General features: G+C 40.5%; 1 protein-coding gene across 3 annotated transcripts in view; it reads right to left on the reverse strand.

Moving 5' to 3' along the window:
* The window catches only part of LOC126480846 (alpha-tubulin N-acetyltransferase 1-like), a 98,396-nt gene extending 86,941 nt beyond the window's left edge, over positions 1–11,455 (reverse strand). For 2 of the 3 annotated variants that reach the window (XM_050104195.1, XM_050104198.1), the window contains exons 1-3: positions 11,236–11,455; positions 10,883–11,150; positions 10,385–10,534 (exon numbers count right to left, since the gene is read on the reverse strand). In XM_050104195.1, the coding sequence (XP_049960152.1) occupies positions 10,385–10,534; positions 10,883–10,986 (254 nt within the window). In that variant the 5' untranslated portion in view covers positions 10,987–11,150; positions 11,236–11,455. Of the gene's footprint in view, positions 1–10,384; positions 10,535–10,882 lie in introns of all 3 variants that reach the window. The other variant, XM_050104197.1, reaches the window with a different exon arrangement.
* Between the last annotated feature and the right edge of the window lie 2,884 nt (positions 11,456–14,339).

The raw sequence follows: 14,339 nt of genomic DNA on the forward strand, positions 1-14,339 counted from the left end.
CCAGTGCTCACTTCCTGTTCACAATGTTTTGAAGATTGTGAGTGCTCCAGTTCCTATTGGTTCAACAGGAAAGCATCACTCTATATCAAAGGAAGATACTGAAGTGGTGGAACATGCTTTTAGTTCATTGACTGGATAACTGCAGTACGAAACAGAGTGCACAGAAGTTGTATAAATTGCAACCTTTAAGTCTTTGGACCTGTCACATACTTTTTGGAACCATTTGAAACACTTGAAAAATGAGTCTCTTCCTCATCTTTCAAAACTAAAATTATGTTAAATATGACTAGGTTTTGATTTTTATGAGCCTGTTATATGATAATGTGGTAATAAAACAGGATTCATGTATGGCAAAAATTTAAATTTTTTATAAAACGTGTTCAACCAAAAAGTGGAAGCTCTCCTATCCAGGGAATGTAGAACTATTGGTACTAATCAACAGAAAAAAATTGAAATTTTATGGATTGGCATTTTTCAAAAAAAATTTGTTTTTCCATAAATTATAAAAAGTTTAGAACGCTATAAAAGAACTTTGACAGATAAGTCCAAATGGAGGATTTTTTGTAATCATATAGCAATTATATTTTAAATAAAAAAACCAACAAAATATCTAGAAATGTTCCAGAGATACAGCATTTTAACATTTTTTCCCAAATTTGCATCTTTAAAATGGTATATGCAGTGTCATCTTTGGACGGCTGTATCTTGGAGCAGAAATTAATTTGGAAAAAAAAAAAAAAAAAAATGTTCCTTCGTTAGTCCTTCAGTTTGACGTATGCTAAATTCAATAACATTCAAGACTATCAAGGTAAGACTTTTTCCTGGCCTGGATGAAATGATACGGACTTTGCCGTACGTGTCCTGGTCTACTAATCTCTCACTGCTACGGACGGGTTACTCCCATATGTCAGTGAATTAAAAAAGTTTCAAGTGTTTATCACACAACATACATGTTTCATAGCACACTATCATTTGCAAAAATCTCGTTTTGGTATTTTGAATTGTTTATGAGACATGACAATTGTTATGTCAACATCATACGTGGTGTGCAAGGACAAGAATGGGTATGTCATGCATGACCATCCTTCTGAAATAAAACACAATAACTAGATAACGAAAGTATCATTCCGTTGTCAGTTTTAAATAAAACTTCAATGTCTTATCCATGTTTCATGCAGTGCAATTTATGAGCTGAAATCAATCATATGCTAAGTTTACACAATGGGTTTTTCCTTCTGCAAAATCTTTAAAAGTTCACACAATGTTTTACTTAATTTGACGCAACGCTGTAACTAAGGCATATAACAGAAAGAAATTCAATCCTTTATCAAGCAAAGATATCGGACTGTAAGATGTGCAAAAATCAAATTTTTTCACCTAATATCTTTTTAAAAAAATCTAATGATAAATATTTCATATCAGCCAATATGTCATCCCTCAGCACAGGCACAAGCATATGGGGTGCAGTACAGTCATAATGGAAGACGCCTCAACACGGAATGCTCAGAGCACGTCTGTAGCAGCAGAAGGGCAAGATTGATACACCTGCAAGAATACGTTCAAGTGATACCAGTGTATTGCAGGTTGAAGTAAATATTGCAGTTTTTTTCCAATCTTGCATTGACTCTCCTCAAATAGTTCTGCACTTCTGTGACACCCACGTGTTTCCACTCTTCAGGTAATTCCCCAGGTTCCATCTCCATTATACTGGACCGAGTAATAATGCCTTTACAGAAGTTAAGGGTGTCGTGTATCTCCACCACAACAGAGGTGGTCACTGAGGCCTTGCATTTCAGAAACTTAAAATACTTGGTGTGATGTGACAGTTTGAAAAAGAACTGTTCCATTAAGAAGTCATGGAATGCTCTTTAAAGACCCAGCAATACCCTGTAAGATGTGACTGTAGAAAGGGAGACCTTCTGAAAGGTTTCCACTGCTCTCTTGATTACAATGAAAGTATTATGGCAGACTAGTTCCTGTTACTACATTCTGAGACTTTGTATTGGGCGGACTGACCAACCGACCTGTCTTTGTCAGATGAGTGTAGGTACTACCTGAGAGTACACCCACCCCATCATGAGCAATGTGAATTGAGGTCGCTCCACTGGGATCTCATGAGATGCTTAGGAAACTTATTTCAACCCAAGCAGAACCCCATGTGCTTGAGCAAAAGCAAACCTTACACAACTGGCGGCAGTGTGTGTGTGTGTGTGTGTGTGTGTGTGTGTGTGTGTGTGTGTGTGTGTGTGTGTGAGAGAGGGGGGGGGGGGGGGGGGCGGTGCCCATAAGGTTGCGTGCTAGAGACTATTTTCCTCAACAGTTATTCACCTCATCAGCATGGAGCATACCTTGAGGTTAAGGGTTGAGAGGTGTGTGCCTTCCTTGCAACCCAAGCATTGAAGCCAAGGCCTCCATTATCTGAAACGCAACGTTCCACTGCCATGCCTAATTACCGTCTCTGATGTATTGTAGGAGTTTATGGTAGAAGAGGTCTGGTGGCACTGTCCACTCCCCTGCTCGGGAAACCTGGGTTCGTCATGCCCTTACCCAAACACTTCGGGGAAGAAACATACCTCCTTTCCCTAGTTGTGAGATACTCTTCGTCAGGCCTCTCCACTGAGACCTGTCCGGTCTGGGTGACCCTGCCAGCAGCTGTGCTACTGCTGATGTAGCCCTCAGTGTCACTGAGGCACACAAACCTTCCCATATGGCACTGAAGAGGCTTACGAAAACGCGGTGTCCCTGGGAAGAGTAATTTAGGAGACAAAGCAATCTGACTTGATTCCATATGTCATCTAATGAGACAGCTAACAAAGTCCAAGATTCCTATGGAGCCTGAGGAAATAAATGAGGAGAGACAGACAGCAGCTGCTGTTTCACATAAAAACTGCATCTGGCACATTAACTGTAGTCCGAAGAGTAAATAAAGAGCCAGTAATTTGTTTCAGTCAGTCACAAATAGTGTCTGGAAACGCCTCCTTTATGTAGTAGATGGGTAACCACCAAAGGAAAACAAATATCTAATATGATTAATGTTACCCAGAAAGAAACATCATGACCATTCAGGTGATATTTTAGCAGTGATCTGGAACAGCCAATAGGCACAAACATTCTACAGAAATGAGGACCTGAAAAATCTTTGACTATTTGGAATTGAATATGACAGCTGAAGCATAAACATATTTTGTGCTATTTATAAATGAGGCTTTACCATCTTTCTTTCCTGTGTTAACTATTAAGGAATAATGACACTTTGAAAAGTTGAAATATTGGAATACTGGAAAAAGTGGAAAATAACAAGAATGCATTTTCCAGTAAGACAAGGCATGACAACAACAGTGTATGAAAGTTCCAGATTACATTAACTGTCAACTGCAATAATTACTTGCACATCCATGACATACAGCATCTTGTTTACATTGCTATCCCACTCACTAAATTCCTCAGGGTGTGGTTTCAACAAGCACATAGCTTAACTCCACTACCTCTGCTCTTGAATGTAATAGAAGTTACTGAAATAGAAAAGTCATGAAAGAAAGAATAGTACAGGACAAATAGTGAAAGATACCATTGTCTGGGACAAATAGCGGAAGAGAGCAGATTAAATTACAAGGAGAAACAAATGCCCACCTAAAAATGTCTTCAACAAAATGGTTCTGAAACTGATACACAAATTAGAAGACTAACAATAACAAATAATATCTTGGTGGGAAACCCTTTTCAGGAGTAAGTAGGGCATATGTGTGGCAATTACCATTGTAAATATTTAGGAGTAAAGGAGACCTCTCATCAAATAGCAGAGACACTGAGTTGTTGATTGGCAGACACGAGAGAGACAGAAAACTTGCTAGCTTTCTGAATAAATTCTTTGTTGAGAGCGGGCGGGCGGGCGCGTGCGCACACACACACACACACACACACACACACACACACACACCAGTGCCCCTACATTGTGCCGACTGGTCGTGTCCAGCCGGCACACTGTAGACTGTAGGGACGTACGTACGTCTCAAGAAAGAGAACAATGATAAGGCGGTAAACCAATAACAGACGTAAAAGCAACAGGGCACCCCTCCAACTCCTCAAGCAGCTGACGAGGTTAATGTTCCCTACCTCACAAGAGGATTAGCAACCATTTTCACAGTTAAAACATAAAACTAGTTCAGCCATTTTGGCATCATCCACTAGCACCAGAGACAGTCCCTCATCAAGTTTAAGGTTTCCTGTAATGTGGCCAAAATGGGGCAGTCCAGTAGGATTTATTTATTTATTCTCCATATTTAGTCTATTATCTGAAAAGAAAAAATACGTCATACAAATCAGACTGGCACCACACTGACAGCACAGTGGATCCTCATGTCGTAAGACGTAGCCAAGAACCAGCCAAATGTGGCCAATGTGAAACTGACAGAATGGTAGATTTCCTGCGAGAAGCGCAAAATGAAGACTGCCACTTCGTTATGATCCACTTCATTGCTGCCAGTCTGTCTGGAGAAAGTAGGGCACGGTAATCCATTTCGCAAACCTCCAACAACTGATGGCGTAGAGTCAACCACAAGTCCAGTTCTGGTACCCTCAATCTCCAAAGTCAGCTTCTAGGTAACCAATTTGGCCAATCAGTCAGCATGGTCATTCCTTGGGATCACAACGTGAACTGCAATCCAGACAAAGACAACCTATTGTTCAGCTGGATGGAGATCAGAAAGGAGGAGATCCTGGATAGTCAACCAATGGGTGTCAAGGGTAGCAATGGTAGATAGCCTGAAGACTACATGTGGAGTAACTTTCTTAAAATGTCTCACCGGTGCAAGAATGAATGTGACTGAGGGCTTGAGTGATGGCCAACAATTCTGCAATGAACACACTGTAGATGTATGGCAGGCAGCACAGTTCACTGCACCTTGCATGTGCGTAGGTTGATCGTACAGCTGTCGGTGTATACCATTTCCGAACCTGTAAATGTACCTAGGATGGCCAGAATAGGTGGTGCAAACCAGGGAGTTTACACACTACTTCATTCCAATGGATAAGTTAAGACAGATCCAAGGACCATGGGGGCATACATATTGCTCCCTGGCAAGGGGCAACAGTGGGGGACATCAGGAGTTCAGAGCAGACACACTGTATGTTAAATGCGATTGTGACACCAGTCCTGGGCTGCTGTTGCAGGAGGTAGATCTCCATACCAAGAAAAAGGAAATAGTAGTTTTGGATGCTCACAGGAGCAGCAAATATGTATCACATAGTTAAACAGGAGTTGTTGCCACCTGATCTGCAGTGGAGTGAACCCAACCTCCACAAGTAGGCTGCTCACAGAGCTAGTCTGAAAGGCAACTGCTCCAAGTTGGACTCCACAATGGTGTACTGCGTTCAGCGTCCGTTATGCTGAAGGCGATGCCGAGCCATATGCCAGACTCCCACAATCAAGACAGGACAAAATCAGAGCTTTGTAAAGTGAGAACGCGAAGAGTCTTAAGGTGTGACCAGCACATTTGCTTGAGTTAGCTAAGATGGGGAAGTCACATTAACTGGGCATCAAAGACCAGTCCCGGAAAATGATAAGACTCCACCACATTAAGCAATTTGTCATCAACATAGAGTTCTGGTTATGGACGGACGATCTGGTGGCAAAAGAAGAGTATGACATGTCTTGGTGGATGAAAAACCAAAAGCCTTGGTTGAAATCCCAGGACTGCACCTCATGGCAACCTGCAGTCGGCAGCTAGATCGTTGATGGCTGCAGCTAGATCATTGATAGCCACTAGGAAAAAAAAGGGCACAGTCAATACAGAGCCCTGCAGAACCCCATTCTCTTGGATGTGGGAGCATAGTGTGGAAAGCAGCTACTTGAACACAGAAAGTACAGTGCAAAATGAAGTTCCAGACAAGACCCGGGAGTGGGCCGTGGAGTCCCCAAAAATGTACAGTAATGTGGAAATGATGACACCATTTTGTGTTAAGTGTCTTTTGTAGATGAAGAAGATAGTGATAAGGTGTTGACACTAGGTGAAAGCTGACCAAATAGTCAGCAGTAGAACAGCCCTGGCAAAAACTGCCCTGGTATGGAGCCGAAAGATCCTGAGACTAAAGGTAAAAACACAGCCACTGGCTCACCATACATTCAAGCAACTTGCAGAGAGAGTGAAGCTACTTGGGTAATAACTGTCCATCTCAAGGGTATGTTTACCCAGTTTTAGTACCTGGACAATCATGCTTCCTAACCAATGAGAGGGAACTCATCCTCACTCCAGATATGCTTGAAAATGGCAAGGATGTGACATTATCAATTCAACAATAGGTGTTTGAGCATTTGGTTGTGGATGCGGTGTAGCCCTGGACAGGCCAACGCGCTAGGGCACTCACTAAACAGGCATTACATGGCTCCAGTTGACATTTAGTGAAATATAATTAAATTCACTCCACCTACTGTTTGAGGATGTGAAGTGTACATGAATAATTCTCAGACACAGAGGATCAAGCATAATGCACAGAAAAATGTTTAGCGGCAACATCTGACTCTGTATAGACAACAGCATACAGGGATATACAAGATACTCCTGTGGGGTACTGTTGTCCACATAGGTACCGAACCTTTGCCCAAACCCCTGAAGGATGGGTACATGGTCGAACGGCAGTAACATTCCATTCCCAGCATTCTTGTTTGTGTCATTTTCTTACAAGGCAGACCCAGGCACAGAGGTGTTTGAATGCTCTGAGGTGCTCCGTCAATGGATGTCAATTATGGCTTTTGATAGTCTGTCTGTGACCTCTAATGACCATGGAGATTCCAGAGTGAGATTTTTACTCTGCAGCGGAGTGCGCGCTGATATGAAACTTCCTGGCAGATTAAAACTGTGTACCCGACCGAGACTCGAACTTGGGACCTCTGCCTTTCGCAGGCAAGTGCTCTACCATCTGAGCTACCGAACCACGACTCACGCCCGGTACTCACAGCTTTACTTCTGCCAGTATCTCGTCTCCTACCTTCCAAACTTTACAGAGGCTCTCCACAATGGGATGGATACGATATTGGGTTTTGGGTGTATTACTTTTGCTTGAAAGTAAGTGTGCAAACACAAAACGGCACAAAAGGCTGAACATAAACTACACTGGGCGACCTTCCTCTCTCAATCCACATTTCTATAACATTTGGAAGAGGAATAGTAGGTCAAACCCAACGATGGGAACCATGTAGTGAAGGATGAAAAGCAAAAAGCCATATGAAGTGCTGGGGAGGGAGGGAGGGGTGGAGTGGAGGGGGGGGGGGGAGGGAGGGAGGGAAGGAGAGAGAGAACAACAACAAGTGTCCAAAATCATAAACCAAACCCAAGTGTGGTCAGCACCAAGAAGACCATCCAATGGAAAGGCAGACAGGAAAAAAACAATAATAGAAGGAGGGACTTGCCGCACGGAAAGTGAAATAAGTGCTGCAAGGGCTGGGGACCTCTGTGGGCCAAGCACATACTCACAAGAGAGTTGTGAGCCCTCTGCAAGATATACTGAATATCATCTTTATCAGGCTAAATATTTTTTGGAACAATTAAACAAAAAACACCTAGCCGAGATTGTTCTTAGTAGATTGCCAACACATTTCACAGAGAAATTAAATGAAAGAAAGTGGACAAACATCATTAAGCTGTTCGATAACAACTCCCCTCTACTGAACAAGACTGAAAGAGAAGGAACTGAGGATAGAAATATGGCAAAAATGGAGGTTTCAAATCTATAATAAATCTGGAGTACTGCTAAAGATAAACTACAAAAATCTTTACAAGAAGAAACATAAGACATGGTGAAAAACAATGTTACCACACAAGAGGAAACATAGCGGCGTCACACTCACATCCGTGCCAGGGGGTATGGAATAGTATGGCACTCCTGTGACATATTACTGTTAAAATGCCATCAACCAAGATGGAAACATTACAAGAAATGTTTAAATGGAAGAGAAACAGCTGCACCCTACTAACAACACAAAACCAGTTTTGTTCATTAAAATTAATAGGGAGAAGACACTAGTTATAACAGACTGAGGCAGAGAAACAGCTGTGTCATGGGAATGTTTCAAGAAAAAATAAGACACCTTTAGTTTGACCAATATGACTGGGAAACAAGTTTAAAATTTTCAGAGCTACAAGGGGTACAGGAGCATCCACAAAGAAATAAGTTATGTCAAAATTTATGGCGGTTAAGTTACCTTTTAACCAGAGATGGGTGACTGTACCTACTTTAATGTTCCTATTCTGAAAGGAGTAACTTGTTAATGCAGAATGAGATGATCATGGATCTTCAGAACAGGAGTGTTCAAATGTGGATCTGGAAAGCTGAGTGCCATGTGTTTTCTTAGTGGGGGCAAAGTTTGTAACAGAAATCAAAAAATTATTGGGAGAGGAATTCCACTTTATGCAAGACACATTTGCAGTTTTGTTTTCACCTAGACGTGTTTCAGCACTTTTTATGCTACGTCAAGTGGGTTTGTTTATTTTCCTTCTGCAAAATTGTTACATGTTCATCCTTAAAGAGACTTTTGGTACAAAATATTTACATATATAAAATGAGCAATTACTGCCAAAGATTGCTACATTGGTTTGCATACAGTACAGATTGGGGTATTCTATGTTGTTTATTTATGATATGTCTAAAGTTTCTAGGTTTATAGTATATTTGGAAATAAAATGGGTATGTTTACAAACCTCACATGAAGCAATTGGATATTTACGCCAGTAGCTTTAGGTCTACTTCTGGGTGAAAACATAACTACAGAGGAGCCTTTAAAATGCAGAATTCCTTCCCAATTTTTAAGCACAGAAATAAGAAGAACTGCAAATTTCACAAGTTGATTATCAAAAAATTAATAAACTAAATAAGTAGAAAAAATCATAATATTTGGGCATCGTATTATGGCATGGACACTGAGCAAAACAAGGATGGTTATGAGAAAAGGAGATGCTGTATTGGAAAGGACTGAAATAGGAAAATGGAGGAGGGAGGGGGGGGGGGGGGCGTAGAGGTGGAGTGTATATATAACTGAAAAATAAATTGATCTGCTAGTACTGTGTATACGGATGGGGTACCCCAGTCGGGATATGCATTTGGCACATGTTGACACTGAGGGAAACATAGTGAAAACCACAATACCTGGATGTATTATGTGAGAAGAATGCTTAAGTACAGACTGATCTTGCCAAATGCAAGATGAATACTATAATATTGAAAGTTTGTGAGACTTAGTGGTGATATATATGCACCACTGCCAATAACCTGGGGAGTGTTACCATACATCAAAGTATTAGTGGTATGTTGTCTATGTATGTTAAGCCACTTAGGCCTACTTTAAACTGGATTAACCCACATACCATCTGTAAGGTTCTAAGAGGTGAATCGTTTCCACCAGTGATAAACTTAAGAGAACATTTAAAGACAATGGTATTCAATTTGTTTTGTCAGAATTTTGGAAGTTTGTGTTGACAAACATTTTGACAGATTTCAATATCTTAATATCACTTCCTACAGAATTACATGTAAACATCAACTACTAAATGAGGGAAGTTATGCCTAATGTACTGTTCAAGATTATTTTTTATTTGAAGGTTTCTGCAGAGTAATGAATGACTTAGCCTACGCATGCAGCGGGGCTTTGCTACAGCAAGTAGTTGCGGAACAAATCTTCAATGGCAAAGCATGCATATAAAGAGAAGGGGTAGAATGATACTTGGACACTAGAAATAAGAGAGATGGGTTAAAAAAAAATTTAATTGGGAAAGCAAATGGGTTTTAATCTCAAGTCACACAATGAGTTCCAAAGTAAATTTAATGTATCCCATATTTTTGAGGTTTATTGTACTGTTAAATGTATACCACAACTCTAAGCACAAATGATTAAGAATTCTGAAATGGGGTTATATACAGTAAATGATTTATATTCCAGCTCATAATGAAATAAGTTTACAAGAAAGACCAAGATTAGAAAACATCAAGAACCAAACATAAAATTGTAGGAGAAAACAAGCAAAGGTATCAGTGGTGCATTGCAGATATTTAATAACATGTAGAAGCACACAGCTAATGCAGCAGGTAGTACTGTTGAGTGACAAAATGGTATGAGATGTTGTAAACATACATAAAATGCCCAATGGGAACCTCTTTGATTAGGTACAATAGGGCACCCTGATAAGGATTGACAGAAATAGCTAAGACTGATCTCAGTGATACATGGTTGATATGACAGAAGAAAGGAAGGGACCATGTGCGTTCAGTGGTGTGCCCATTACTCAAAACAGTGGTTTGTCTAGCATAGATTTGTGCACAGTTTTGATGATTTGCAGTTAACAGATGAAAAATATAAATAATTAGTGACATGTATCAAATAAGTAACAGAACTTACTTATTTCCTTCAGGATCAACAAAAACATAAACTGTGTAATCAACATTCCTCATTTTCTCTCCACTTGTTATAGCTCTCTGTAGACCTTGAGCTTTTGCAGATGCCTTGCCCATTTCATCGAGTATTTCTGACACTTTATCAACACAATTCCTATAACAAATTCACATATGTAGTAACGCACTCTTAAATTGCTTCGTATCATTCACAGTAACACAAAATGCATTATTTAAAGTACAAAATGTATTTCATTAAGGCGCAACCTTACATACAATTCATTATGCTAAAAGAAATCCAATTCGTTCAACTAAATTAAGCACACTACATGAAATCTCCAGCTACTGGACAACATAAATAGGGGAAAACATGACACAAACGAGAAAAAAATGATTACAATTTACAAGCTATTCATTCTGGCAACGTAAATAACATGTGTAGAGCATGCCATAGTCGCATATCTCACTACATTCAAAAACTTTTAACAAGATATTCAGTACTTACTGCGAACCGCGACGATCTCCGACAAATCCTTCGGGTAGCAGACTGCTCCTGATTTTCGTTATTTGATTTGGAAGTATCTCATTTACGCTGAAAGGGAACTCCATTCTTATTCGAAGACACTACCTGATTTGCATGCACCAAAGTTTCGTATCACAGCAACAACAACAACAAATGTCACAAGTCGTTACTAGTTCAAGGAGTACCAACGGAATACAACTTGATTGTGCTGTATTTAAAGAAATCTCTGACAGCAATACCCACGTGATGTCTGTGGTGGAAAACTTTTATGTAGAACAGGAATGTGCGAATATTCAGCAGAAATTATGTCATGAAAACTAAAATAATCATGCTACCTCACAGCCGTACGACGATTTCAGTGGCATGCAACATTACAACGGCTTTCTCATGAACCTGATTCCGTCGAAACTGAAAGTATATTCCGGCGCCAACATTGCAGAAAAGGAAAGCAGCGATTACGTAAGGGCGTACCTATGCGGAAGAGCAGACATTTCGCAACAGATGCCACAAGATGTCTATATAGAGCCTTGCTATATTCCTTTTAAAATTCGTTGAATAGTGAAAAGCGAGGATACAAGATTGCCATTATCATTAAGACTCACGGCACAGAAACGAGCAATAAAGGTTGCACCGGCATGTGATGAACTTCAACAAACATAAAACATAGCAAGCGGAAATAAGTGCTTGGGTGGATGAAATGCAATGTTTTTTTTTGGCGGACACTCAGAAGAGGAAAAATCTTTGACTACAATTCTTCCAGTAGAGATCAAATCAAAGAAGAAAACTAAACGCGATCAGTAAGCTACCGTATATATTATGGGTGAACCGTAACCGTTTTGAGAACGAAGCAGTATGATTGGATCTGCTCAAAAAATTCCTTTTTTACTCATAACAGGACTCTTTTGTTTTCGGGATACGGCAACATCGTTGTTATCTCGCATGACTGCACTTGTTTCATTCCACATACCTAAAAAAGGTACAGTCTCTAAACAGTTACTGTGATGAATTGACCGATATGGTTTTCATTTGCGGCAAGCTGCAACAGACTTTTACTGGTGCTTTGTAGGTCTATTAAGTATTTTCCTGCAGTACTATACTTCATGAGCGCGCGAGGTGACGCAGTGGTTAGCACACTGGACCAGCGACCCTCGTCTTAACACTGTGCCATATCATTCGGACGTACAGCTGGAATTGAACCATCATTTTGATATGCAACACCACAGAACGTTTCTATTATAGGCTGTTGAGCCAAAACAGCACACAGCTACAAATTCTCAGCACACTAACACTGGAAGAGGCAACTTTGGAAAATGGCGTTTTCAGTTGCAAAGCAAAACCTTTGTTCCGCCTTGGAGGACCTCCGTCACTGACTGGGTAGGAGCAGTTGTGATTCCTTCCCGCCTAAATGGATCAGAGCTGCACTACACAGCATAGGCTGCTACCTAGGCCTGATTATGTATAGAGTGCACACAAGAGATTTTTTTAGATTATTAAGCTCTCCATCCTGTCCAGATACCTGTAGGAGGTCCCAAAGCATTAGTTGTAAGATCTAAAGAAATACCTCTAGAGGTGAGACCATTAATCGCCTGGTGATCAACTGTCAAAGCATTCACAAGAGAATCCCAGATTTTGAAGCACTCCCAAAAAGCACTGGAGCTCACATGATATTAGGTACAAAAAATGGTTCAAATGGCTCTGAGCACTATGGGACTTAACATCTGAGGTCATCAGTCCCCTAGAACTTAGAACTACTTAAACCTAACTAACCTAAGGACATCACACACATCCATGCCCGAGGCAGGATTCGAACCTGTGACCGTTGTAGTCGCGCGGTTCCAGACTGAAGCGCCTAGAACCGCTCGGCCACCGCGGCCAGCGATATTAGGTACAGAAAGATGACTTAAACTTGAAAATGGCAACAGAAAGATTTTTGGTGTAAATCTAAGTGTACACGAAAAGGACAGGCAAATGCAAACAGGGGTGTAATGGTAGCTCACAGGCCTAAATTCCGGTTGGGGGGGGGGGGGGGGGGGTCGAGAAGCATATTGGAAAATGCCCTTCCCTTTTAAGGTACACATAGCTAGCATTCCTAATTAGCAGTACTACCACTAATAATAATAATGATGAAACTCACTTTTATTAACTAATGAACTGGTAGATATGGAATTTGAGCACTTTACTTGTAAAGCAGGCTAACCCGATGATTCTTCTTCTTTCTGAATCTGTCAGTAATACTGTCATATGATGTATCTCTGCTCTCCAGTATTTGCAGTACTTGTTCTTCAACTGAGGTACAAGGAAGAGTTGACAGGTGATCCTGGGCCATACTGTTATGAATTATGTTTTTACTCATTTAAGACAAGAACTACTTAACTGAAACACTTGTTGCAGAAATGGTAGCAACTAGACAAAATAGTTTAAAAGCTCCTGGAAAAATTTGGTCCATTTCATTCTCAATCATTCGTTTCATAACATCTCCCAAACTGACAGAATGAAACGTTTCTTTATTCTCAAAAGAAATTCAGCCTCCAGTAGAACATATAACTGTGACCGATTGAAGAATGCATTATAAGGAATCCAAACCGCCTGCAGGCAAATAGTGAGCATAATTGGCAAACTGAGTTGCATCACCTAATTTAAGGTTCAAATGGCTCTGAGTACTATGGGACTCAACTGCTGTGGTCATAAGTCCCCTAGAACTTAGAACTAGTTAAACCTAACTAACCTAAGGACATCACACACATCCATGCCCGAGGCAGGATTCGAACCTGCGACCGCAGCGGTCGTGCGGCTCCAGACTGCAGCGCCTTTAACCGCTCGGCCACTCCGGCCGGCCCTAATTTAAGGAAGAGGAGTTTATCATAATGCGAAAATCTGTTTCTAACTGTGTTACAATATTATCCAGTACCTTGAACTACACCTGTTTGTATTTTGACATCAGTGGATTGCCAGTGCATTCATCCCTCATTTCAATTCTATAGAAGGAAGATTCAGGCTGGATATTAGTTGAGCATCTTATTGAATTTAAAAAGTCAGTCGATTTATCTTCATTTATAAAGTTTTTTTTGTGTAAGCTATGTGTTCTGAGACAGCATTGTTGCAAAACTCTGCATCATTAGGTTTCTTTCTGAAGAATGTTGAAAAGCAATTTAGTGTTCAAATAAATACTTTGAAAAACATAGAGAAGAAAAACAAAGTCTAAGTCTAGGGCGCAATTTTGGAAACTACAGACTTCTCTCGTAGCTATTGCGCTAGAGACTGGACCATCAATTATTTCATTTAAAATCTCAATTAGCCCTGGATGGCTTTCATGATTAGCAGATATTCCAGTGTTACAGTTCCACCTCATTTCACTGTCGAGAATTGTACATTTTGAAGACCAGTGGAAGAAAAGAGGAATAACATGAAGCATGGGGAAAAAAATCCTTACTGGTACCGG

The sequence above is a fragment of the Schistocerca serialis genome, chromosome 5 (assembly GCF_023864345.2).
Source record: "Schistocerca serialis cubense isolate TAMUIC-IGC-003099 chromosome 5, iqSchSeri2.2, whole genome shotgun sequence".
NCBI classification, from domain to species: Eukaryota; Metazoa; Arthropoda; class Insecta; order Orthoptera; family Acrididae; genus Schistocerca; species Schistocerca serialis.